We start from the raw sequence: 27,915 nt of genomic DNA on the forward strand, positions 1-27,915 counted from the left end.
AGTAGTTGTAGTGAGCGCTGTGGACCAGCAGGGGCGCTGGTTGTCCCGCTGTGTCTCATTGTTTGCGGCTCAGCGCTGCTCAGCACCGCCGGGCGGAGTGAGAGGAGACGGGTCAGAGGAAAATGGCGGACGGTGTGGATCACATCGATATCTACGCCGACGTAGAGGAGGAATTCAACCAGGTATTTAATCCGCATTCACCGCGCTTCTTCTAATGGTGCTGTTTTGTGTATATTTGTACAATCCTTCGCTGTTAGTGTAGCCGGCGAATGGTTTGCTCTGCTGGTCAAACGAGGCTCCTCCGCATACAGGCCCCCCTCTCACCATGCTGCAACCTGCATCCTCAGCTACAATATCGGCTGGAAATGTTGCGTTTGCGGTGTCGTGGGCGTTTAACACGACAAACGCGGCGTGTAATAATGAACATGCAATGCGTAAATATTCATTATTTGCTCGGGTGAAAGCTAAAAGCAGCCGAGTTCATTGTTGAGCGTTCACGGGCTCAGGCCCTGGCATGGCCGCCGGTGGCGCGCGAGCAAACCAAACAAACGCAGTTACGTTAGCTAGTTAGCGTTAGCTGCTTTCTAAATAGTTATGTGCTGTAAGTTTCTTTTTTTAAAATCATTTCTGTTTTGAGTTCACGTGAGCAACGCGAAGATAATTAAATTTGGTCGTGAGAGGTTGAAGTTATGAATTACAAACACATTTTGATAGATGAAACGTTATGGATTAGCCTCTGAGTGTTAGCTTCGTGTAACATTAGCATTCATGTGTCCGCTGGGTTGTTTTCTTCCTCCACACACGCCCCCATTGTTGTTTTTAGGGCACGCAAAGACAGCGTTTTCGACAACATTATCTTAATCAAACCTGTCTTACACCAGTTGTCATGTTGACCCATTATGTGCACTGAAGATGCATCAAGCGGCTCGTGTTTAGAGTAGGAAGTCGCACAGCTTGTCTTTTATTTATGACGTTTTTCTGTTAAATTAACAAGGCTGGCTAGAAAATCACTCGCATACTAACCCAATGTCATACTGCATACTTAAAATGAGTAATGTGTCAGTCCTGGTCAGTAAAAGTATTTATTTAATTATTCTATTTAAGTCGGGTTATGGCATTGTAATGTTCCTTTGAGATCGAAAAAGGTCAATTAAATCTGCTCCTGATCAGCTTACACTTTCCTGACTGGGCCCTCTAAATGAAAATGATCAATCCACTATTGATCCCCAGAGGACTTTGGCTATCGGTATCTCTATATACCCCTATCTATAATTGGGTGCAACAGTAGTACTATAAATACATTTGCACAACTACAGTGATTTCTCCAATAACCTGTTACACTGTATTCATTTAACTGCACTTGTTTCGCATAGTTTGTCTGTCAGGTTAATTGTATCTGGCCACATTCACAGAAAATATTTATTCACTAGCTGTGTACATAAGAAAATGTAGGTGTGTTTACAGAATTACTAAGCTCCAGTATAGGGGTCGACAGGTTATCTGCCTGCCTATTATTGTAAATGCATAGCAGGTCCAAATATCGGTATCGGTTTCATTAAGTACTACTAATCAGTATCATATTGGCCCTGTCAAACCAACATCGGTCAACTCCTAATCCAGCTGCCCTATTTCAAAATAATCAGATTAAAGTGTTCAAAAACAAGCCTACTTAGTTATCAGGAAGTGCAGAGTCCTTTCAGCTCTAATGGATTTAATGTGATGTAAAACACAGTGCAAACAAGCGCTTTTGATTATGGTTGACTATAGTTGATTATGTAAGAACTGTCTGTGTGCAGCAAACTTCACTGGAAATGTATGTGAAATATGCACATATATCGATCACTTCATCTATGCAGTTTATGGCAGTTTATTATTGCATGTCTACCAGTATGTACACCAAAGAATTGTTGTCTTATGTCTGCACTGTCACCATTAAGAGTTTACAGACTTGTTGATCTGATAAGGGAAGTCAAGTTGCCCACTGAATATAAATGAAAATAACTGCCTTTTCTTGAATCAGGGACACATATTTCAATTCAGACAAATCATCAGAATCTTCTGTCCCACTAGATACTGCTGTAATCAAATATTGCATTGTGTCATTGTGTAAGGGATGTGCTGAAAAATGAAAATATTCTTGTGTGATTCTACACATTCTGGTACTGAATGGCATTATACAACTTTAAGATTTACTCACAGGTATAATTATTGTTGTGAGCCCACTCCTAATATTTTGCATATATGTTCTGTCGTGCTCAACAGGAAGCAGACTACCCAGTCCACGAACAGATCGACCTGTATGATGATGTTATATCCCCATCAGCCAACAATGGTGACGCCCCAGAGGACCGCGACTACCTGGACACACTGCCCACACCAGGTGGCTCAGAGGGAGGGAAGAGTGCACCACCCAACGTGGTGTACACCTACACTGGCAAAAGGATTGCCCTGTACATAGGAAACCTCACATGGGTGGGTATCATAGGATTCTGTTCAGGTCACTCAGATATGTGGAGAAAAAATATTAAAAGACGATCCTGAAACAGGATATTATTGTGCCATGCCAATTGTAGACCAACACATTTATCTGCAAGTTGTGAAACTTTGCATAACATGCAAATACAAATACACATGATAATACTGTCTTCTTTTATGCAGTGGACGACAGACGAGGATCTGACAGAAGCTATCCGGTCGGTAGGCATCACAGATGTGCTGGAGATCAAGTTCTTTGAAAACAGAGCCAATGGACAGTCGAAAGGGTGAGGCCATTTTTATCTCTGTGTGACACGAGTGCACTAAATTGCAGCGTGCCATAGATTTTTACTTCTTGGTGCATATATGGGTCATAGTGCTTTTAAGATAGTGATGTTGATGGAAATAAGTATGGGCTATAAGTAAGTATAATACATACTGCTATTTATTTAAAATTTTGTTTTTGTCATGTCACTTTCAATGCAATCCTTTTCAGATCTGATGCAGTGCAATACTGTTTTGTAGATTGTGAAATTAAATTTGGGCAGAAAAATATGTTTAATGCCTGACCTAAACAAATCAAGACAAGGAATTAAAGTCACAAAAAATTATATAACTTTTAATAATAATAATAATAATAATAATAATAATAATAATAATAATAATAATAGGATCACTAGAACAGATTTTTATTTGATTTTAAAACTGCATTTATTTTAAAAATTATTATTATTTTATTTATTATTTATGATTGTGTACTCCCTCTGTATTAATGTTACAGGTTTGCGCTGGTGTGTGTGGGCTCGGAGGGATCATCCAGGAAGTTAATGGAGCTGCTGTCAAAGAGGGAGCTCCATGGTCAGAATCCCATCGTCACGCCGTGCAATAAACAGTCCCTCAGCCAGTTTGAGATGCAGTCACGCAAAAGTAAGTGGGATAAATGCAAACTTGGCATCAGCATATTTTAGTGTACTTAGCAAGAGTCAGCTTTAGCAGGCATGCTTGTCACCACACTAGTTTAACAGAGTCATGTGAAAGATATTTGCAAATTTAAGTACACTTTTTATACCTATTACTTTAATTATTGATCCAGTCTAGTTTGCATGTGCACACAATGCATACGCATTTATTATTTATTGCATATTATATGGAAAACTGTTGTTTCACAGGTACCCAGTCAGGCCAGATGTCTGGAGAAGGTAAAGCTGGTCCCCCTGGCGCTGGCCCTCGTGGGGGTTTCCCCATGGGTCGAGGCAGAGGCAGGTTCCCTGGACCACCTGGCCCCGGAGGAGACCGCTTCCCTGGTCCCGTTGGGCCCGGAGGACCACCACCACACTTCCCTGGTTAGTTTGGTAACAAGTCTTTGGTAGTAGTTAGTTAGGGCACTGATAGCTGAAACATTAAAACCACTGCTGGGTGAAGTGAAAAGCATCGATCATTTTGTCACAGTGCCATGTTCTGCTTGGAAACTTTGGGTCCTGGCATTTATTTGGATACCACTCGTCATGCTCCACCCACCCAAACACTTGTAGACCATATACCCCCCCTCGTGTCATCAGCTCTGCCCAAAGGCAATGGAGACAGTGCACCACGCCACACTGCAAAAACTGTGAAGAAATGGCCATAGGATTAGTGAGGGTAAGAATGTCTGGGTAAACTTTTCAGAGGCAGAGTAAGGCAGGTCGTTCATTGGCTATACGAGGATTTGCAAATTTGCATGCTGTTGCCATGAAGCACTTGGTTACCAGTTGGTCTGCAGTGTTTGGGTGGATGGAAGCACATCAAGTGACATATGCATGAACGCAAGGACCCAAGGTTTCCCAGCAGAAAACTGCATTGTGAAGAGATTATCAATTTTAATCGCTTCACCAGCCAGTGTTTTTTATGTTTTCGCTGATTGGTGTGGATTCAGTTAAAAACAGTTTATGCCACAGCAGGTTTAATTCTAAACTTTACATCTCTAATATTTTTTTTTCATTTTTTGATTTTACTTAAATGATTCATAGCCAGAGTGTAGGAAGGAGCCTGCTGTTAGGATGTTGCTGATTAATTCAGCCACTGACATTTATTTTAAAGAACTAGTTGTCTCCTAGTCTAATTTAAACATTTCAACAGTTGTTTTTTTTCATATACATATAAGTATATATATACATATATGCATATATATATAAGTTGTTGTTGAATTTAACATTCCATATTGCTGCACCAGACAAGGTGAGTTCATTGCAGAAAATATTTTGTGTTTTGGAGAAACAGCTGAATTTTACATCCATTCTCAATGCAACAGATGCAATTAATATCCAGTCCAAGCACTTAAGACAGGTGCACTGGGATTGTATGCACGTCACAAATCGCTCCATTTGATCACTACCACCTGTGCGATCTGTGATGTGTATGGATCAGTGCTGGCCGTGGTCATGCTCTATCACCTGTTGAGGTTTATGGGTCAGTGGATTCCTGATTTAGACCTGGTGTTCAAAGACATCTTTTTTTTTAATTTTATGTTTGTGTTTTCAGGCTTCTGTCATGCATGTGGTGATATTTTTACAATAATGTAGCAGTGCAACTGATTGAAATAATCATCACAGTGTGACAAATGCCTTGAAAACTTAACATGAGATTAAATGAAAATCTGCTCTCGGTCTGGCAGTGTTGCTCTGTCAGCAGAGTCCAGGCTTTGCTATTACTCACACCCGCATGGAACCAAGGCTAGTCTAGAGTGTGTGTTTCTTGTAAGGGATCGTTCACCCATTTAATCTCTCCTGGCAGGGCTGTGTCTTTGCATGTTTCCCTCCCCATCTGGTTTGTTCTTTCATTGTCCCTCTCCACCTCCCAGTTGAACAAATAATCCCGCCCTGGCTGCAATTTTCTGCTCACTGACTATTTCCAACATCATTCCTTGAGAAGCAGTTTGCTCAAAGCTTTACTTGGCAAGCTACCAACCTTCAACTTCTCGCAAATCTTGGATTGGCCGCCTTAGACACACACACACATAGTAGGAGAGAATGGAGCTGCCAGCTTTTCTCTTTTTTTTCCTCCATTTTTGCGTCTTTTTCCCTCCATCCCACCCTTTTTCACATCCCCTCTTTCGCTTAGTGGCTGGTGCCCCGTGCTGCTGGGCTGTGACAGGCCTTCAGTTAGTTGCGGGAAGTTAATGAAGGGAAGAGTTGTGATTGGTTTGCTTTCTTCCCCATTAGGCTCGGGGATGAGACCAGATCTGATTAGGCACCAAGATGGCCCTCTGATGGATATGGGTTTCAATCCCTTCCCGCCGGGGGGTAGGAACGGGAGCTGGCGTGGCAGAGGTGATACACCTCGATTGATCTGATCGATCACCTTTTTATCCTAACCCTCAGCAGATATGCCATAGCTTCTTTGCATATGACGTCATACATTGGTGCGCTGTCCAGATGGAGGGCACGCAACTGGAGGCAACAATGACCAACACTGCACAAATGATTTTCACTGTTAGCGATTGTTCCAATTGATCAAATTGGGATAAAACAAGGGTCACTAAACGTCCAGAAAATAGAAGGACGCACAGGGGAAAAGTTCAAAAAAAGAGAGAAACATTGGCAGATATGGATTAAAAACCTTCGTCTTCAGTTTTGAAGAGCGGAGTCAACTAATGTCAGACGTTACAGCATGGTGTTAAATGCCTCGAGTTGGATGCAATCGCAATGAGCTGTCTCGCGTATTTCGCCACAACCCACATTTTCAATGGCGTTTTACCAGATCTCTGGAAACAATTGACCTTCTAGGTAGATAGTAATACCTAAAGGTAGCTAATGTCGGCTAGTTACGGCAGCCTGACAGCTGTGCATCCATGTACAGAGTTGATATATAACAGACAGTTATACTCAAGCACATTTACACACCTCGCCAAAAACAAGGTGGCAGTTATTTCAGTTGTGGATCCAATCGCACACAAAACAGGTAAAGTCCACCAGACTCTTGTACGCTTTCATGGGCTTGTGGTGTAACGGTAGGAGGTATGGAGGACGGGGCAACTGGTAACGACGATTGTGTCTACATTGGGCAGAAAATCACATTTTTTCATTTTTATATTGAAAACATCCAACATGAACGATACCTGCTGCCTTTAGGCTCACATAACCCTTTTATGTAGGCACATCCCTGGTTTTACAGTTCACGCAGTATATGCATTTATCACCTCCTGCCCTCCATCTGAATTCTGTGTGTCACAATGGTCACGTGATTGCAAACAAGCTATTAAAACCATCAGGTTAATTGCCCCAAAAACTCTATTTATCCCCTTAGAAGACAGTTTCCATTAAATACTGCTGGCCCAACATGAGGCCAGCGTGTTCACATTTTAGAGAAGCACATGATTTAGAAATGTGCTTTGTTCTGGCGAGGTCAGTTAAGATCAAAAATTCGCCATTGAAAAGAATGGTTTTAAAAAAGAAAAAGCATAATAAAAGCATTCACTCAGGATGAAGAGGCAGAAGCACAAAGCAGGTTTTTGAAGGCCATCCTGCCTACTCAACCATATTCATACTGCCCAAGTCAGATTCAACTTTTCTCATGCTTGTATAAAGTTTAGTCTGAAAACACACAGTACTTTTGTACTTCTTTTGCTCCTTGATCCTCTGAGGCTGTCTAAAAGCTCAATGTATTTAAAATGACTTAATGCAGCTGCATGAAACAAAATGCACCTGGCAAAGACCTTTAGCCTCCACTCGCATAGATGACATCTCTCAAATGGCCCTTGCAGGGGATGAATCTTGCTAACTGCACTATATACAGTATCTGTGGCAACCTAATGCAGTGCAGTCACTCAGTTTACTTATGAGGAAAAAGAAAGTGTTAATGCAGGTGCATCTGGTTTAAAAGAAGCCTGCTTGAAAGAAATTGCTATGAGTGTATCTCATCATCTCTTCTGTTGCCTTCTGATTTTATTTGCAGCATTATTTTGTGGCCTTTTGCAATGTGTTGTTCCCTGTAGCTATGGCTTGCTCTTCCTTATCTGTCTGTGTTGATGTCCCTGCTTTGAACTGCCTTAGTACCTATAAATATATCTACATTTGAAAGAAGTCATGGAAAATGTTTAGCTTGATCAATAAATTGGCCAAGCCGATATGTGTTTTATGCTTTAAACTAGCCCGTTTTTCAAGTAAAAGTCTGTGATTTTATTTAACAGCACATTTGTCTCCCCATCATACTTAAAAATGTTGGGGAGACCTACTATAACAAGCAAAACACAGAGCTCACTAGGTCTCTGTTTCACACGCTTCTGTTTTGTACTTTGTCGTCTCTTATAGGTGGCATGCAGGGTCCTCCACGCCCCCCTCCTGGTCCTCCTGGCCCCCCTGGTCCTCCAGGACCTCCACCTCCAGGTCAGGGCCTCCCCCCTCCCCTTGCTGGTCCTCCAAATCGTGGTGACCGGCCTCCTCCTCCTGTTCTCTTCCCTGGTCAGTTTGGCCAGCCTCCAATGGGACCCCTGCCCCCAGGCCCCCCTCCTCCAGGTTACGGCCCTCCCCTGGTCCCCACCCCTCAACAGGGCCCGCCACCCCCGGGACCATTCCCTCCACGGCCCCCAGGCCCTATTGGGCCCCCAATGGCTTTGGCTCCACCGCCACACATGCCAGGTCCCCCGCCAGGTGGACCACCACCCGCACCCCATGTCAACCCTGCCTTTTTTCCCCCACCTGGCAACAACAACATGCCCCCCAACGACAGCCGAGGCCCCCCAGGACCAAACGACCCATACGGACGCCCGCCACCATATGACAGAGGGGACTACGGTCCTGGAGGCCGGTAAGAATGGGAGATGGAGGTTGAACAAATAGTCAGTCCATAAATTCAAGTGATATTCTCTTGCAGGATGTTATTTATTTATTGATTGATTTATTGTTATAGCTTGTTTAGGTTGGTTGCAAAGATAAAAGCACAACTCTGGAAATTAACATTTGACTCTTTTGTGTGTAACTGTAGGGACATGGAGGCGTCGCGGACCCCTCTGAGTGAGGCAGAGTTTGAGGAGATCATGAACAGGAACAGAGCCATCTCCTCCAGTGCCATATCCAGAGCGGTGTCTGACGCAAGTGCAGGTAACAATCATCGTATTAAAGGCTACGTCAGGGTGTCTGCAGGTTCCTAACAAGTCTTAAAATGTCAAAGATTTAATTTTATAAATATTGGGACCTAAAGTGATTAAATAGTTATAAACTTGACTTGTGAGGTCTTAATTGCCACAAATATTTTTAGGGCTGAACCTACCTCAGAATTATGTTCGCCAATACGAATACTCAACTATTTGTGATTTTTCCATATAAAGTTTTAAAGTTTGAATGGGCTCAGCAGGACATTCAGTATGACAGCAGTATATATGTAACATGGTAAACAAGCAAACAGCGGGTCAGAAATGTGCGACATTTTTCGCCAGTGTTAGATATCGAACAAAAGACTGTATCGTATTCAGTTAAGCAGAAGAGAGAAGATAATGTTATTGCTGAGCTTTAAAGTCTCGCCCTTTCTGCTGCTGCCTGCGTGTCTGCAGCTCACTGTACCAAAAAGTAGTGTCAAAGTCAAGAGTGCTCACTTTGTAGCAAAATCTGGGGACCACAATGTCCCAAAAAGTACACTGCATCCAAAAAAGCAATCTGTCGACATGGGGGTCTCCGACTGGTTATTTGAATCTCTCTAATTTCATTTATCAGTCTTTTAATTTATTTGTCGAAATTTAGATTAATTTAACTCACTCTAATAACCATATTACTCCAAATCTGCCTCTACACACAGGCCTAAATATACACTACCATACCATACCATTATACTTACCTGCAATGCTTGAATATGTAAGATCATTTCTCCAAAAAGCAGCCTTAAATTTGGTCAAAAATGATCTTGAAAAAGTCTTAGAAAGCATGAAATTTCAGTGTCTGATACCCGTAGACACCCTAAATGCTACAGAAGTTCTTAGTGTGGCTGTGATCAGATTTTATGCTAACAAGACGAAAGCCAATTAAAGTTTAACGTAACCTTGTGTTCTCTTTAGCTGACTATGGCAGTGCTATAGAGACCCTGGTGACAGCTATCAGTCTGATTAAACAGTCCAAAGTGTCAGCAGACGATCGCTGTAAGGTCCTCATCAGCTCCCTGCAGGACTGTCTCCACGGCATTGAGTCAAAAAGCTACGGTTCTGCCTCCAGGTGAGATTTTAATTTTGTGTAGTTGCCAATATAATTACATTATTTTCAAGCTGTGCTTAAAAGACACATAAGAACTCTAGTCAGGTAGAATATCTTGAATAGAATATTTTTGGAAAAAGACATGATTTAAAGATGTGTAGAATATTTGCCTCCCATGTGATATGGTTGTGTATTTTCTATCATATATTTACTGTGATTCTGACTGTAAATTATTTCTTCCAAATGGGAATTGGCCCTGGAAGATTTGAAACCCTGGTACACAATCCAATGACGCTTGTCCATGTCCCTGCCAGACGGGAACGTTCCAGGGAACGAGACCACAGCCGCTCCAGAGAAAAGAGCAGACGGCACAAATCCCGCAGTCGGGACCGGCATGAGGACTATTACCGAGAACGCAGCCGAGAGCGGGACCGCCATCGCGAGAGGGACAGAGACCGAGACCGCGAGAGAGAGAGGGAGAGAGAGTACCGTCACCGCTAGACGGGAGGGGAGGTGGGTACAACTTCTCACGTGTTATTTTCTTCTGTCATAATCTGTCTTCTGTCGTGTTCCTCACTACATTTGTCTTCAGACTCAAACAACCTGAACTACACGGCAGAAGATGTGTTTGGGAAAAGTCTGTTTGATTGCTCACCTTCTCTCTTCGTAGCTAGATTTAAGGTTTCAGATTAGTCGAGGAATATCTGTGACAAAAGAATATTTTAATCCAGAATAACTAATTATCAAGGAAATGTGACCTTTGTCCTCATGATTAGAGTCACATGTAAGCCATACAAGGCTTTTGAACATTTTAAAACTATTGAATTACAGCGACAAATGACTTCATTTAAAACTCTCTATGAATATATGAGGAAGGGGACAAGGAGAGAGGAGGTAAGCAAGGAAAAGACTTTAAAAACAGTCCTTTGATTTCAGGTAAGTGTAAGGTAAGTTTGCATTCCTTAAAATGTCCTTATTAGCACTCGCAGTTGTGTTTCTGGTCTGTTGGACAATATGTGTAATTCGTACTTATTGTATTCAACATGCTGCATTGCACAGACGGGTTTGTAAGAGTTGTATCTAAGCTGTGATTCTCCCCAAATCAGGACTTGAAATTGACTTTGTGGGTGCTTTGTTACTTTTTGGTCTACATGCCTCTGAAGCTGGTAATTTGCAAAATTTGTCAGCCACTTTTTGTTTTCTGCCAAATTTCAAAGTAAAATGAATTTTGTTACTAATTGCATGGAAATAAAGTAGTAAGAGCCCTGTCACTTGTACATTTTTGGCTGTGGTGGGTAAAATTTGGTGCTCACTCTGCCTTTTTGGCAGTTCAGCAACCCTCCATAAATATAACTTATCTTAACATCTTTTTGGCTTCTAAAAAGTGGAAATTATCAAAATTTTGTTTTACCAGCAGCAATGGCCAGTGGACCAAAAAAGTGATATGAAAAGACACTTATTCTGGCTTGAATATCAAGATCCAAAACTTGGTTGCCATTTGATTATGTGAGAGTACAATTGAAGTGTATTGTGTCTGCTGAGTTGGTTTGTCAGTGTGCTTGTAATTATAGTTCCTTGACTGATTGGCAGCTTTGTGATGTCACAGTATTTCCAAATCATTTTTACAGTATTTAATACAGATTTAGCATTCTGTGTGGTCTTCTCAGATTGGATTGTATTTTCAGAAAAAAAATGATGATAGTAGACCAGTCTACACTTTGTAATTATTACAATTTCAATTTAAATATTTAAATGTTATGCTGAAAAGGTGAACATCTATATATCGAACAGTGTTGATATCTGCTGGTTTTTGGACACAAACATTTTGACAGTGTTTTTGTGCCATATTTGCATGTCAGTAATATTGCCTGACATTTAACTTTTGTCAAATTGAATGTTTTGTAGTCTGGTGTTGCTCACTTTTAAACCTTTATACCTCAATTTAAGACATTGAGGTGAAGTGGGGGCAAAAAATGAAACTTTTTGATATCATGTTCCAGCAACATTGATCTTGGTGCCCTTAGTACACATAATGGGATCATTTTTGTAGGCAAAGGTCAAAGGAAAATCAAAATTCGATGTTCTGCTTGAGTTGATCAGTGGCTTTGAATTGAAATTGTTTGTAATTTGGTGATTGCCAGAATTGGTTTACATTAGCTAGGATCAGAAAATTATTTTTTTCCAAATCCAAATGTCATTATTTAATATTTTTAGGTGAATTGTCTGATTAAGTAAAACTGAAAAAAAATATGATTTCAATCTGTGAGAAAGGATGTAAAATAATATTGAATGTATACATCAAATGAAAACTGACAATTTTTAACGTTGATGCAGCAAATTCATAATTAAATGCTGATTGTTATGACTGACAGAGGGCAGAAATTTACATTTTAATATTTGTTTTATGTGACTCTTGTGTGTATATTGAAATGACTTCAATTTAGGCTGCAGTGTTGATTTTGATATTATAAATTGTCCTAGGTTGGCCAGAGATCATGCAAGTATTTTCGAATATTTTGGCTCATAGCATTTGCTGGCTTTTTGGATTTTAAGTGATGTTATGGAGGAATTGTAGATACATTTCTTTGAAACCAGTTTATGCACAACTAATATTGATACCAAATTGTCAATGGTTTGCTGCTCTGAAATGATTTGAGGTAAATATTTTTCTCAATTGGTGTTAGAGTTTGACAAATCCTTTTGTAATATTTGTGGGAAGCCTTCTCCCATTGCGTTACTTGCGTGTTGAACATGATAACTTTTGTAAGGATCGATTTTGTGTGTCCTTATGCTCTTTAGTGCCAAAGCTTTTAGGATGTCTGTGGTGTTGTGTATAAACCAGGCCTTATGAAGCAGTTTCTAGTAGGTCACATAGACCCCTCAGCATCTTTGTACAGTTGCACATCACCCCAAATAATATTTCTTAGAACTAGCTTTAAGACACAAATTACTTTCACTCTTAACACCTTCATGTTTTCAATTTTAAGGAAATGGCATATTTTTATATATACACACTATTTCACAAGTGTCTCTTATACTGAGAAATATTAACTGGGGTGGTTTTGCTTGTGGAGTTGCTGAATTTTGAAAGCAGACAAAGTCTTTATCAAAAGAATATTACATGGTACTTGTCTCAGAATCTGTCATGTGAGCTGAATAGTGCAGAGTTGTGCAAAAAATTTTAAGCTGTCAGTCCTAACTAAATGGATCTAGTCCATGTCACACCTTATTGTCCTATACCTACTACACAACAGTTTTTACTGAAAAGTCCGACTTTGTGTCCACTGGGAACCTCTTAACAACAGATGACGTTTTCTAATTTTGGCAAAGAGCAAATATAGCTTTTAGCATTTCTTTTCACTGCAATGGTGCTTTTTTAATTTGAGTGGCAAAAGTAAAAATCCTTTTTTTAATATTGTTTTAACAAGAACTGCATTTCACTAGCATGCAGCAGCAATGACTGCAGTCTCTGATAGTGCACATTTTGTTATCTCTGTTAGATAAGAGATCCCCAGGGGGCACAGGGCCGAATAACTTTTGGTAATTTGTAGATGCCAAAATGCATTCTTTGAGTATATTTTACATAAATGTTTCTAGCTGTTTGAAATCTACCTTTGCATTCAGTATACCTTATAGCACAGTCATCAGGGGAAAAAAAGAACAAAGCATATTGCTTTTAGTCCAGATTGTAGTGTGGCTATTTGTTGTGTCCACAGACGCTTTGACACTGTTTTATTTGTTCATTGGGGGAGGGGGGAGGGTGCATGTGTGCTGGGGATCACAGCCCAGATGTCCTTTCCAAGCAAGCATACTGTTTGTTCATGTTAAACCAGGGTCAAACAGAGTTTCCATCACGAGTCAGCATTAAGCATTCATTCCATTCAGTAACTAGGGAAGAAATTTAATGTATACCCGAATATACTCTGAGAGATCCCCAATCGACGCTGTATTAAATATATATTTAAAAAAATACCATTTCAGATTATGTCAACTGAAGACAATTATAATGCTTTAATAATGTTAAGGTCCCGGTTTATTGGTCCCCAGATTATTAGTTAACAACTCAACAGTGTAGCTATCACGGTGAGTAGAATTGATAAAGTGGAAGTTTTCCACATTTAATGTGCTAATACCTATTTCCTGAAATACCATACAATTCAATACGTTTTTTTAAAGACACGATTATGACAGTGGAAGCAAAAGTGATACCCACAGTGCCAAGCTTGGTACAATTTCCAAATTTAATTTGTGAAATAGCAGGGTCCAACAGTACTGGTTTCCAGGTTGTCATAGGCAACCATTTTGAGAAATTGGCAATGGATTCTTGGCTTTTTGCTGCCATCAGTGACAAGCACTTTTCAACATATAAAAATGGGGACAACAAACAGCAAATTGTGCACCCAAATGAAATGATTCTTAATATGTTTGTTTAATTAGTAATATTGAAGTATTGTTGTTGTGTGCAGAATCAGACAATGATGCACATGCATTGGTGCGTTTACTCACGTGCACACTTATTTAAATGTAAGTATCTGCTTTGAGGAGTGTTTTTGAACACACATACAAGGTCTTGGAATATATGGACCTTTTTAGGGGTTGACCGATATTGGTTTTTCAGGGCTGATATCAATTATTAGTAGTAAATGAGACCGATATTTGGAAATGATATGCATTTACAGTGAAAAGGAAAATCTTCTTTTCAATATTTAGAATTTGGAATATAACAAACTCCAACACAAAACTTTGTTCAGATGCCTTTAGCAAATGTGAAATCTAAACTGAAACTTTCAACATCATATACAGCAAGTTCCTAGTTGATTTGCAATAAAAATATCTCCCTGAGGTTTACAAAGTAAAACTATCTTTCTACTTTTTGATTAATTTTATCGGTGATCATTGAAATAAAACGCTGATACAGATAGCTTGCAAAATGCCAAATATCGGCCCCAGTAATCCGCCAGGCTGATAATCTGTTGAACCCCAGACTGTTTGACCCTGGTTTGGCTTTGATCTTCCATTTCCATATTGTAACAGCTGACACACAACAAGAAAATTCAATTTTGAACGTAGGTTCAAGGCATATTTTCGAATATGGCAAAAGATTTGTTAGACTAATATTTGGATGTAACTTTACTGTTGACAAAAGTTCAGTCAATCCCCTTCACTTGTCGTGGATGTTTTAGTGTGACGAGGAGTTCCATTGACTCTTACTGATGTGTTTTGTTATATACTGAAATTGTTGGCTAAGCTGTTTCTCTCTGTAGCCTTGCACCGATGTAAAAACCTTCCTTCAGAAAATCAAAGTTTCAATATGCATTTAAATTTGAACCGTGTGAAATTGTCTGTACTCCTTTGACAAGCCTGTAATAAGGCCTTTTTGGTGCAGATTCCATTTGTAATTCAGTGTAAAAAACAAAACAAAAAAAAACCAACTTGTATCACCAAGGCTTAATACCTTGGATTTAAATTTAACACTACCTGCCAAATGTGAAATGACTTTCTGTAACACAACTGTTGTCATTTCACCTGATAAATTTAACATTTCTGTTAAGAGTTGCCTGAAATTGAGTAGAAGTGTCTGGTCAGTGGACCATTGTTGACAGTCTGATTGACCATTGCTGTTGCCATATATAATCATGATGAAGAGGTTGCTTTTACAGTTCCTGTAACGTGCATGCTGGACTGTATTTTCTAAATACAAAAGTTGCCTAATGTTTCCTAGACCATATACTAAATTACATTGTTCTCTGTTGTATGACAAAGATATTGGTTTGCTTTGGACAATCATATCATTGGGCGGTTGTTTCAAAGTATCACCTGTTGTGTGTAAATCAGACGCGTGCCTTCCTCTTGGTAGTTTTTGTGTTATAATCTACAGCTCTTTTTGTCCTTTATGTGTCTTTCACTCCTATATTGCCTAATTTCCTGAAAAAATTGGTTGTGTCACAACCAATCATACACTGTTTCTGTGTTGTGTCACTGTGTTTAAAGTTTTCAGTGTTTAGTTTGTAGCTCTGTACATAATGCCTACCTCTACCATTGGTTGTAAGAAAAATGTCTCCCTGAAATAGCTGTATGATCATCATAGGGTCTGTTTTACTATTATTGCAAGAAGTAGAACATTTTACCTCAAAAAAGTTTGTAAAACAAAACTATGAGTGACCAGTAAAAAGCTTTGCATAGGAGGAGGCAAGTGTTTTAGAAAACCACTGGTGGTTGGAAAATTAACTTGACCAATTTTTCAAGAAATTTCATAATTTTGCAAATCACCCCAAAAATGACAGTAGACTACATTGTGCAGAACTGATCCTGTAATGCCAGGTGCACACATTATGACTCAATTCAGCTTTCAGTAACTAGCGGATGAGTGTCGTTTAACCCAGCATAGCCTTACACTATCAACATTTTCCCTCACAACCATCCACTGTACACACTGTGGACAATTGTGTAACAAAAATGTCAAATTTCAATGTCTTTAAATATTCTATATTTCACATATGAACGTCAATTTCTGTCTGTCAAGAGCTACACATGCAAGTATCTATATATGGATTGAATTCTCATGCATATACAAAAATTGAATCCATGTTAAACTGGCAGTGATAAAGTGCATTTAGGCATAGCCTCAACTGCAGATTTTATTTTCTGATGTGTGTACATAATGATCGATTTCAAATTTGCTTCTTAGATATTTCCTGTTCAAGTTTGCATGACAATGTTTCTGTGTTAATGCCAGGGTTGGGTGCAATACCCAGTCAGCTGAGCACCAAGGGAAATGGAAGTCAATGAGCTAACGGTCCCATTTATAGGCCTCATTTTGAGGGACTTTGTGTGTCAATCCCCTTTATTATTTTCTGCCCTTATCCCTTGTTTCCAGTGCCCCTTTGCCCTTCGGAGCAGAGTCACAGAGGGTTGTTGAAATTCCCCATAAAATGGGACAAACCTTCAACGCGCTGAAACGTCATCAGTGGTCGTCAGTAGCATTGTCACATGTGCCTATGGCAGTATTGGTATTTTCACAGTGACATTTGCCATTTGTCTAATGGAAATAGTGAAGCATTAAATTTCACACTATCAATCAAACAAGTCATCATATAAAAGAGCAGTGTGTCAACATTAGGCCTTTAGCAGTGCTCTGTAGGCTAACATTGGCAGCCATGCTTCTTCCCTGCCAGTCTGTTCTGTAGTTTGCTGATTTGTGCATGATTTTTTAAGTAAAATTTCAGGAATCATAAACCATCAAAGGGGAAAATGCATCACAGCAATATGCAGAACTTAATGCATGAATCCCCAAACACAATTAATATTACCTGACTAGCAGTTTTTTTTTTTGCTTGAAAATGTCCATCAGACATTGAAACATCAAACTAAGATAAAACATCATAGTTTTTAAGTGCTTATTAACCTAGAAATTACATTTCCAGGTTTCTTTTGTTGCATCTCACTGATGATTTTCCAACCGTTTTGAAGTGTAAAAACCTTTGTGTGGAGGGTCATTTAGCCCCAACACTTCGCCCTACCCCTCCATCCCAACAAGAATCTGGACACCCTACCCAGCAGCATTGACGTGTAAAACTGAGGGCTAAGTGGTAGGAGGCAAGGGGTGTTTTGGGATAAAGCTTTTAAGTTCCCTGATGACACAGTGCTGTGACAGAGAAACAAAAATCAGTAAGTGCACTTAGACAAATTTCCAGCCCCGTGCCTCACAGCGATGGTGAATTGAGCCCAGCCCTGGTGCACCATGTCTGTGTAGTGTAGAGGTTTGATGATGAGGGGGGAAAGTGTTCACTGTTGGGCTGCCTCCAAACCAAACTCCACCCTTCGTTTTGACACCTTTCAGCTAACGAGGATCAAGGATGGATGGAAGGAAAAGGAGGAAGTGCGCCACCACCTCCCCACCCTGCATGACCGGACAGGATTTACAACCACCACCTCTTCCTCCACCCCTCCATCTCTCCTCTCCTCTCCGTCTCCACCCATCCTTCTCTCTGTCTGTTCATCTTGTCTGCCTGAATAAGAGCAGTGGATGGAAGACCCTGACCTGTGTAAGGCTATGTTATCCAAACATCTATTCTCATGGTAACTAAAGATGAAAGAAAAGAAACTTTCCAAACAGTTCTTTTATTTTTACGATGTTTTATTTGACATGAAGATGACTACGTGTGATGCTTTTTTGCAAAGAAACAATAAAAAAAAATGGCCCATGCAGCCCCCTAACCAGAAGACACAAACATTATATCCTATTTGTTTTTTTATTTTTCCTTGGCTCGCTGTACTGTGTACATTCAGTTTAGAGATCAGTTTTTATAGGGTACATCTCTGATGTGTTCTCCCCACCCCTCCCTCTCATTCTCATTTATCCTTTTGTTGTTAGTATGTTTGTAAATGTCTCTCTGCTTTTGATTAAAAACTAGATGGTGTTGTAATAAAAAATGTTTACTGAGGTACTCGATGCATTTTGGTGAATTCCTCTACATGTTTGGCTCATTTATATTAAATGTGTATTTTGGACTGCAAACTATTTTTCATATTGAATTTGTCTACGTTTAGGTGTTGTTTTTTAGCTGTATTAGCAAGTAGCTGTAGAGCCCTGTAGTTTAGTCCCCTTTTTTGTTCATTTGTGTTTTTTTTTTTTCCCTTAAAATGGATAAAACTTTTACAAGGTAAGAAACAAATGAGATGATTGTATTTTTTACTGATGTGAATTGATGGGTGGATGGAAAGATATGTAGACCATGAACAAGTCAAAGGTCTACATGTAAATGCAGCTCTTTGGACCACACCGTAAAATTAAAAAAAAAAAAAAAAAAAATACACAATACGATTCACAGAGTGGTTTATGTTGTGTCATTTTCCTGAAAAGCTTTTGCCAAGAACACTACTGATCCAAATTGTCTTTGAGGTCTGTTCATGTTTTCGTGAATTTGAAATGTATTCATTCTTAATTGTTGTAGATTTAGTAATTTGTGTCCATTCAGGAACCCTTGTAGTTGAGGTTAACATGGAATTTGGTCATCCGTCAAATATCAGCTACACCTAATTGGGGATTTATGATTTCAAATCAATGGTTTTTTATTTTACTTTTATTTATTTTTTGCTCATGTGTTTCACACCTAACATGTTTTTGTATGTTCATTTTTAACACTTTGCCTTGTCACACCATTGATAAACTTTTGAACACAACATAAGGAAAAAATCAGTGTAACAATTGTTAAATTCGGAATGTTCACCCACAAACTAATAATGTCGTCGTATGCAAGGCCACTCGTCTTTGATTAAACCGATCGTCATGTTCATGTCTTGCATTTTTGTTGAAACAGACTGTGGTTGTCAACACTTTCAGACCTTTATGTTGTTAAATTAGGCCTAGAAAATCTAATATTTGGTTTTGAATCATAGACCAGACCAAATTTCAGGAAATAAAATTGGGGAAAAAATGTTGTGGTGCTGCAACACTGTTTTCTCAGGGATGTCATATTGTTTGTTCCATTTGTATTTGATAACCAAAAACGTAGATAGAATGAGATCAAAACTAACATTTGGTTGCAAAATCAGCTCCAGGTTATGTGGTCCACAATAGCTCCACCTCCTTTAAATCAGGAATCCTCTTTTGTGTTACTTTTTGTATTATTGAAAATGATTGGTTAATGTTTTTTGTTCCTTTTCTTTTTTTAACCCATCGTCTTGGTTTAAATCCACGACATTCCCCTGAAATATTGCATGTACAAAAGTCTTTGATGATTGTTGGGATTGTGAACCTCTATTCAGTCATGGTAACAGTTACAGGAACCAACCTTGATGTCAAGATGTTAATTAGACTGTTAGGACGTCCTAACTTTTCATAATGCTTTTGAAATGTATTTTTATTCTAACAATATACTCAAATTTTATATATATATTCACAAATATGAATCCATTTGCTCCCATAACATTGTAAACTCTGTAAAAGAGTGATGAAACATTGTGAATCGGGTTTTTGTACAAAAAGTGAAAAAGTGGGACATTTGGCACTTATGGGGCAGAAATCTTAATGCTAGTTCTACTTAACAGTTCTACTAATTTTCTTTTACCTGACTGGACCTCAGCAGGACTGTTAAATGTGTTGGGATTATGCTTTGCGTTGATTTTGCACCTGCAGGAGCTACCTGCGTACAGTTTGGAGACTTTTATGTACATTGACTTTTAAGATCTGAGCAAACTCTCTGAGATCTTATCAGCCAGAATAAGAACATGTTTGTGCACAGCTCTCAGTGAAAGATACTGTCAGTTTGTTGTTTCCTTGTGCAGACTTCTCTCTCCACAGCGCTGAAGGTAAGTTTTCAGATCTAAATCACCACAGAAGACTAAACAATCCCCGAGAAGAAGAAGAAGACTTTGCCTCACAGAAGCAGCTGGAAAGTATCCTTTTGTGTGTTGTCAGTATTTCACTTACATGGTGTAATGATAGGATATGTTTTCGGCAGTCACTAAATAACCATCAGTGTTTTCATCGTCTGTAACAAAAAAATGTAAAAAGTGAGAAATTTAGCCATGTCTGACCCCAAACTGACTCTTGTTTTAGTTGCTGCATGGGGGAAACTTTACATTTAACTGGCCATTTACATTACAGATTTTCTAAATGTTAACGTTGAAAATCTGAGTTTCTATGACTTATAATGAATGTAATTTTGTTTTTTTAAGACAAATGGTAATGGGTTGTTGGTCAGTTCCTGTGGGGATCGTCATGCTGCATTCCTGCAAGCAATGTTTTGTTATGATTACACGTTGCCTGCAAGGGAAAGGCACACAGAAGCCAAAAGTAATCAAATGGTCCCAAAGAAAATAAAAATTCGAAATTCACTTTTGGTTTTGTGGCTTTCCTTTGTGCATGAATATTAGTATGCAGAGTAGGTATCAGTTCGGAATAGATAATATCGATTTTTCAAGAAACTGTCAATTAGATTTTGATCATTGGTACACATATTTTCTAGTATTACCTGTTAAGAAGACCATTTTTAAAAATGCATTATCCCAAATTACTTCAAGGTTTGATTAAGTTGAATAAACAAATGACCTAAAATCTAAATATCCAGAGATCTACTAATTTTAGGTAAAAAATTAACTACTACCAAATACTATAAAGAGAAGTTTGAAGATATTTTTCAAAATTATGCATTACTAAAAGTGACAAAAAGCAATATTGATGGCCATTATCGTCCGTGTTGTTAAACCTTTGACATTTTTTCATAATAGTGGCTAGTTTACTTTATCACTTATCAAATATTGGCAGAATAAAAAAAAAAACTAAGGAGTTGACTTTAGAAAAGTTTTACAGTGATACCAAAAGTTACAGCCAATACAGTGTAAGTAAGATTAATGAAATAAACTTTCCTTTCAAATGCATCCTCTAAATTTACTTTTGGGGTGTGATGAAGGTGCATTACTAGTTAAAAAGAAAAAAATCATAGAGAAATGCTGATATTTCCAGTTGTGTAGGAAAATTACTATCAAATACTATTATGAGGAGCTTGAGTTGAAAATAAAATCACAAAATTGATTGTTAAAGTGAGAAAGAATAGCCAAAATGTCATTTGATTGAGGACAGTTTTCTACAATGTCTTAAAATAACTAACTTGTGGACTAGATTAACTGTAATATCGTTTACTCGTTTTATTATTGATCAAATAAGGAGCTATATCTTGTACATTCTCACTTAAAGGGAGTGTAAAGTGTTTTTAATTAATGATTTTTAAAAAGTTAATTAGATTTAACTTGAAGAGGGTTTTCTTTAACTCTCCATTGGTAAGTCAAGTAGACATAACTAGGTTGCATAAGCGACTTAAGATAAAAATAACAAAAACGTCCAAATACAATCATTTGGTCAAATAGCTTTACAATATTGAGAGGCTAAAGTGTTTGTGAGCATCCAGCGACATTAAATACGACTAGGACAATATAATAGAAAAAGAATTTCTATAAAAATAAATATATGCAACACTAAATTTGTCCGACGTTATTGCATCCATCTGCCGGAACCATAATGTCTCACGCTCACACTCTCACCGAACGACTTACGACGTTACGCTTCTCGCTTCCGGCGCTTGTTCGGCCGGTTGTTCAAAATGAGCTCGCTGGCTGTGAAAATTGTTATTTCTCTGCTCACATGGCGGGTTTATTAAATGTAGAAATACGCTTTAGAGTCCTATAGAGTGTACTACAGGATCAACTTCACTGTGTCTCCACCGGACTATGTTCAAAAAGATGACTGAATTTGGTCCAGATTCCGGGGGGAGAGTTAAGGTAACACAACGTAAACCTCGTTATAGATCAGTTATGGTAGTTTTCTAATTTAACGAAGCAGTTAATAACCTCGGCAGTCATGCTTGCTGTTACGTTACCCACAGTTTCTTTGTTGTGTTGTAGTATTTTGTATTTGGGAGTATTTTCTGAGGAGCTGGTTCACATGATAACGCTGTGTTTCCCTCTGATCTGCAGGGAGTGACGATCGTGAAGCCGATTGTGTTTGGAAACGTTGCACGCTACTTTGGGAAAAAGAGAGAGGAGGATGGACACACACATCAGTGGTCTGTCTATGTGAAGCCTTACAGGAATGAGGTAAGACTTAACCAAGTATGTAAACTGTTAAACACATATGGACCCAGAACTAACTATAGATACAGTTCTGTGATCTCATAGGTCCATATCAACCAGACTTCATTTGTATAACACTTTTCATACAAGTATTTCTTTTGGAAAACAATTTAAAAAATGACAGAAACGAATTGCCACTAACTATAATCGCAACAACAAATTAGCCTAGTTGAAAAGTTAATGGCAGATCACTTCTGCTCACATTTTTCTTGCAGGATATGTCCGCGTATGTGAAGAAAATCCAGTTCAAGCTACATGAGAGCTACGGTAACCCACTGAGAGGTGAGTTTTACATGGTTAGTATGATGATGAGTCCTGTCTGCATCTGTTTCTATCTGTTTTTCTTCTCAGAGTACATATGCACAATTTTTTTGTGTATTTTACTCAATTATGTTTAAATGAAAATGGGACAAAAGCGAGATGAAAATGTGAGCTGATTGTCCATCACATACGCACATAAGCGGGTGTTTAATAGCTCGCTGTGTTTCTCCTCCTTCCAGTGGTGACGAAGCCTCCGTATGAGATCACAGAGACGGGCTGGGGGGAGTTTGAGATCATCATCAAGATCTTCTTCATTGACCCCAACGAGAGACCTGTGAGAGCTGCACTTACGTTTTAAGGAGCCGCTTTGCATCTTAATACTAAAAACCCAACCACACTTGACAAGAAATAGGCAATGTGACGCAGGAATTCTGAACTTTTGCCCACTTGTACATCTACTTAAATTGGTCTGTGTGTCTCAGGTGACTCTGTACCATCTGCTGAAGCTGTTCCAGTCGGATTCCAGCGCCATGCCCAAGAAGACAGTGGTCTCTGAATTCTATGATGAAATGGTACACCTGTTTTCATACTGCAGCTCATGACCACAGTTATAGAGATACTTTATCAATCCTTCACAGGAAATGACATTTGTTACAGCAGTTCAGTCACAGCTAACCACACATACCACAAAAGCACATCTGTAATAAAAAATCTTAAAATAAATACTAAAAAATACCCAAAATATCAAATGATAATAAATGCTATGTAATATATGAAATTTCAGAGTACAAAAGCGCAGTAGTCGGACCGTTTAAGAGAATTTAAAAGTCTAATGGCAGCCGGCAGGAAAGTCTTTCTGCAGCGTTCAGTCCTGCATCTTGGTTCGAATCAACCTGTGGCTGAAGGTGCTCTGCCGAAACATCTGCAAGGTGTGCAAGGGGTTGGTGGGGTTATCAGTGATGCTCTTGAATTTTGAGAGCATTCTTCTCTCTGCCACCTGCTGAATAAAATCCAGTTCTGCACCAACAAAAAGGAGCTTAACTTTTTCAATCAGTTTGTTGACTGTTTTCGTCAGCTGTGCGAGCACCCTTTCCCAGCACACCGCACCAAAGAACAAAGCCCAGGCCACAGCACACTGATAGATGATGTCAAAAACCTCCACCTTCTTAAAAGTATAGTTGGCTCTGACCTTTTTTATACGCCGCCTCCAAGTGGGTCCTCCAGTCCAGATTGTTGTCAAGCTGCACCCCTCTCAGTACCCCTGATGTCAACTGGGACTGGGACTGGGACTTACTACACTGAAATGTCAATTTTATTTTTCTATGACAGAGTCTGGGCCTATTAGTTATTATTATCTACTAATATTTAATCTCTCCACCATTATGGTAAATTACATAAATCACATTGCTTCCAAGTTTCTACACATAGAAAACTTTGATTTTCAAACTGACATGACCACATAGCACCAGTGTTTTTGATTTAGTGGATGAAATAGATCGGGGAGGTTTGGCTGTGAACTTTTTTTAAAATTCTGTGCGACTGAGAGAGCTGCACCTAACTCTGTTTTCTTTGGCATTTTTTCAGATCTTCCAGGATCCTACAGCCATGATGCAGCAGCTACTGACCACATCGAGACAACTCACCCTGGGAGCATACAAGCACGAGACAGAATGTATGCGCACACACACACACACACACACACACAAACACAAGACACATGTTTATACACAGATAAGTAAACCCCAGTTTTGGCGTCAATGATCTGACTTGTGCCTCTGTAAAGTTTGAGTCATTGCCATCATGCTTGTATGTGTGTGTGTGTGTGTGTGTGTGTGTGTGTGTGTGTGTGTGCAGTTGGTGAGCTGGAGCAGAGGACCAAGGACAAGATGGAATCAGCAAAGAAGAGAACTAGCCAGGAGATTACAGAGCTGAAAGACAAACTAAAAGCCAGTAGAGAAAACATCAACCACCTGAAAGCAGAGATCAGAAAACTGGAGGAGGACGGAGACCACAAGGAGCACTGAGAAATGGACACACACACACAAAAAATATTTGAAAAAAACAAAACAAAACAAAAAAGACTAAACATTGTTGTGACTTATTTTATAGTTAAACTTTTTGGTTATTATTTTTTTGTGTTTTTTGTGGTACATGTATACACAGTTTAACATAGCTAAGAAAAGACTCGAGACCGATTTCCTCTTTTTTTTATAGCAGCACTGATCAAATATTGTCAGCCATCACACTTGTGGCTAAAACAGATTTTGTGATTGCTGCGTTATTGTATACCTGTCGTCATTTTTGCCCAGACATTGCTGGATCAGCTAGCTGTGAGGTGGAATGATTAAGTAAATGTTTTCTGATATGTTTTTTCAACAATAATCCTATCCAGTCCTCTTCGTGTAATTGAGCCTGTGTTGCAAAAATCATTTAGCATCCACATAGTTTTCCACCTACTTACTGACATATCTACAATTATGTGAACAGTTTTGAATGTGAATAGCTTTTTTTTTTTTTCTTTTTTACTGATCTTTTGGTTTTCTATAAAAACAGGATTGCTTGAACATGTTTGTTCTGTTGTAAACACTTAGAGTTCTTGAGGGTTGAGTCCTAAAACATGATTTAGCATACTTGTCACCACATTGGATTTAGTTTCTGACACAATGAATAAAGCAAACCAGGTTAAACTCTGATCTTCCGTGCCAAGTGGATCACAGTTCGGCTCTCAATCGTGATCCTGTCCAGGTGTATTTGATTGTAGCGGCAGGCAGGTTTTTTATGTGGGAGAACCTGATTATTTTCACGTGCCGAGTCACCTGCTGCCCGGCTGCTGTGTTTTACCTTATAAGGGAAATGCTCCCCTGTGGAGCGGAGGAAGAGAGCGGACAGAAGCCTGATGATTAGAGAGCTAGAGAGAGCTCCTGTTTTAGTAAATAAAATAAAAAAAATCATTAAATATTTTTATAGTTTATCTGATTTTATCTTGCTCTTTCATTCTTGCTGTTTTTAGTGCTTGTGAGGTATAAACACTGCATTATAACACCTGTAGAGATTTTATCCCTGTGCTGTCTCTGCCTTTTTCTTTTAGGTTTTTTTTTTTTATAGATTATTGCAGGCAGCATGGCGTGCTGAGCTGGATCATGGTGTGGTGTTTTGTCACTTAAAGGTAAGGATGTCTTGTTTTCGGCTGTGTATTTGGGGATGGCACGTGTAATATTAGTTTAAGCTTATTGTGTCTTTTTCTCTTTTTTTCAGGGATCCAGCTTCTCATGGTCTGCCTGCGTGTGTGCATCTGTTTTTACATTAAACACCCAGAGCAAGCATATGTTTTGATCCTTGAAGCATTTGTTTCTTTAAGTTTTTTTTATCTGCCATTTTGGACTATTTTAAACCTTTTTAAACCTATTCTAAACCTTTTAATCCATGTTTGAATCTTAACTATTTAATTATTTTTATTTAAAAAGTGTTTTACAGGCTGTTTTTAATCCTTTTTATTCCTGTTTTAGTTATTTACAACCAGAAACGTTGAATATAACATTCAAATATTTGTATTGGAAGCCACATCTGTCTTTTTTTTTTTTTTTTACAAATTAACCTGTATTTTATAAAATTGTCGGATTATCCAGGTAGACTTTGAGTCCCACCTACCTTCCTTCTGGTCACAGTAGGATCCACTCTTTCACACCCACAGTCCACATGAATATGCTTGATAACTAGCTGTTTCAGAAATGGGTTAACCCTTTGAATCCTGGTCAAATCTGCCTGATTTCTGTCCTACATTGTGTAAGAAAAGGCTCTAAATTCATTCACTCAGCAACACAAAGTTGTTAAGTGTTTGAAGGCATGGGTACGTGAATATATTTATATTTTGTAAACAGAATATTTATCATATTTATTGAAAGTGTCGTGAATATTTATATGTACGCTATTAGACAAGATTAAGATTACTTACAGGGAATAATTCAAAATTTGAGTAAAGGCATAAGATTAAAAGAGTTTATACTTGTTTATCCTTATTGCACATATAAACTGAGGCAATTTTTGGATGTAAATAATTGTCTGTTTCCCCCTCTTCTGTTATTCATATGTTTTTAACTTCTGTTTATGTTGTGTTTTACATGTTCGAAATGAAGACATCAAGCAAGCGATCAGTCAAAGCCGAGATTGGAGTGTCCAGATTCCCGAGGGTCCGTGAACGCATCTGGCAGGAAGTTCAACCAACTTTTGCCGAACAACTTCCCCCGAGCTGTGCACGCAAACAAGTCTGCGCTGTCCCGCGTTTTCTCTAATGTTTGATTAAAACTCGCAGGCAAATATGGTCAGACACAGTGCAGCAGGATGGAGACGCTGTTGTGCAGGCCCGTACGTTTGTCGCTGTCGTGTAAGTTTAGTAAATACACCGCGCGACTGAATGCAGTTTGTGTGCACGGGCTCAACTGGCTCCAGGTATCCCAAATTAGGAGCATTTCAACGTAAGACTACACTTTAACACTTTGTTATAAAGTACAATAAATATATGCACAGGGTGTCATTGGAGCAGGATAACGTGACTTTGTTAGAGATGTGTTTCTTGGCGGGTTGAAAATATGTTTTTTCACATATTTCCTCAGTTAACTCGAAAATTATTGAAATGTCCCTAAGAACCAATGCTGTGAGCCAGCAGCGACCTTTTCCTCCTTTACTTCCAGGTGATGATAACATACAAACCACGTTTGCATTAAACGAGACTGATTATTATTATTATTATTATTATTATTATTATTAAGTTTTAGATAACTGCAACATAGGCATTTCCCAGGTAGTTGAAACAACAATGATGATTGGCCCTATTCAAAAGCAGGCCATTTTATTTCAAAATATTAAATAATACAGGCCTCAAGCATCTGGTATACATTTGTTTTCTGTGCAAGTAACGATTTGACAAAATCGGATAAAAAAAACTATTTTAAAAAACTCATTAAATTACAAAATATGCTAACAAATGAAATCAACAAAAGTTTATTATTAATAGTATTCTAATAATTATACTGTTACATTATTTATTTTAACAAAGTAAGTTTATTCGAGAATAAAAGACAATAAATGTACATGTACTAGTTGCAGTAATACAGCATTAATTACGCATATCGTTTTCTCTGCAAGTAGCCATTTGACTAAATGGGTGAAAAAATAAACACTACACGCAAAATATAAAGTCCAAATATATTTCCACAAATTAAATTAATTAGGAAATACACGGTATATTTTATTGTTAATGTTATATTATTTTTATTATACCATTATTTAAATGTTTTTTAACCAAATTAAGTTTATTCGAATATAACAGACATAACAATAAAGGTACATGTAGTTGCAATAATGCGATAAATATTATAGATTTTTTTAAAAGTATTTT

General features: G+C 38.5%; 3 protein-coding genes across 7 annotated transcripts in view; all 3 read left to right on the forward strand.

Moving 5' to 3' along the window:
- The first annotated feature begins 23 nt into the window (after window positions 1–23).
- On the forward strand, window positions 24–22,221 carry cpsf6 (cleavage and polyadenylation specific factor 6). 5 transcript variants are annotated; one of them, XM_088072635.1, is made up of 11 exons: window positions 24–182; window positions 2,263–2,472; window positions 2,659–2,762; window positions 3,257–3,402; window positions 3,645–3,818; window positions 5,673–5,780; window positions 7,761–8,256; window positions 8,434–8,549; window positions 9,497–9,650; window positions 9,893–10,142; window positions 22,104–22,221. In XM_088072635.1, the coding sequence occupies exons 1-10, from the start codon at window positions 123–125 to the stop codon at window positions 10,128–10,130; spliced, it is 1,806 nt and encodes a 601-aa protein (XP_087928761.1). In that variant the 5' UTR covers window positions 24–122; the 3' UTR covers window positions 10,131–10,142; window positions 22,104–22,221. The 5 variants fall into 5 exon arrangements, with proteins under 5 accessions (XP_087928761.1, XP_087928760.1, XP_087928762.1 ...); XM_088072634.1 differs by lacking the exon at window positions 22,104–22,221 and adding an exon at window positions 17,470–20,468; XM_088072636.1 differs by lacking the exon at window positions 22,104–22,221 and adding an exon at window positions 17,470–18,076 and having other exon boundaries at window positions 9,944–10,142.
- On the forward strand, window positions 21,644–25,491 carry yeats4 (YEATS domain containing 4). The gene is made up of 7 exons (XM_042511387.2): window positions 21,644–21,908; window positions 22,104–22,223; window positions 22,475–22,541; window positions 22,760–22,854; window positions 23,003–23,092; window positions 24,105–24,192; window positions 24,375–25,491. Exons 1-7 carry the CDS (start codon window positions 21,858–21,860, stop codon window positions 24,542–24,544), a joined length of 681 nt encoding a protein of 226 aa, XP_042367321.1. The 5' UTR covers window positions 21,644–21,857; the 3' UTR covers window positions 24,545–25,491.
- A 1,232-nt stretch (window positions 25,492–26,723) lies between these two features.
- The window catches only part of napepld (N-acyl phosphatidylethanolamine phospholipase D), a 39,943-nt gene continuing 38,751 nt past the window's right edge, over window positions 26,724–27,915 (forward strand). The window contains exon 1 of the mRNA XM_088072642.1: window positions 26,724–26,992. Coding sequence (XP_087928768.1) covers window positions 26,859–26,992 — 134 coding nt within the window. The 5' untranslated portion in view covers window positions 26,724–26,858. The remainder of the gene's footprint in view (window positions 26,993–27,915) is intronic.

The sequence above is a fragment of the Plectropomus leopardus genome, chromosome 22 (genome assembly GCF_026936395.1).
Source record: "Plectropomus leopardus strain MGB_pleo_1.0 chromosome 22, ASM2693639v1, whole genome shotgun sequence".
Classification (NCBI taxonomy): domain Eukaryota; kingdom Metazoa; phylum Chordata; class Actinopteri; order Perciformes; family Serranidae; genus Plectropomus; species Plectropomus leopardus.

Coding starts and splice junctions, on each gene's coding strand:
- cpsf6 (XM_088072635.1), top strand. CDS start 123: ATGGCGGACGGTGTGGATCACATCGATATCTACGCCGACGTAGAGGAG. Junction 2,763..3,256: donor GCCAATGGACAGTCGAAAGG/GTGAGGCCATTT, acceptor TTAATGTTACAG/GTTTGCGCTGGTGTGTGTGG. Junction 8,257..8,433: donor GACTACGGTCCTGGAGGCCG/GTAAGAATGGGA, acceptor GTGTAACTGTAG/GGACATGGAGGCGTCGCGGA.
- yeats4 (XM_042511387.2), top strand. CDS start 21,858: ATGTTCAAAAAGATGACTGAATTTGGTCCAGATTCCGGGGGGAGAGTT. Junction 22,224..22,474: donor TGAAGCCTTACAGGAATGAG/GTAAGACTTAAC, acceptor TTTTTCTTGCAG/GATATGTCCGCGTATGTGAA. Junction 24,193..24,374: donor ATACAAGCACGAGACAGAAT/GTATGCGCACAC, acceptor GTGTGTGTGCAG/TTGGTGAGCTGGAGCAGAGG.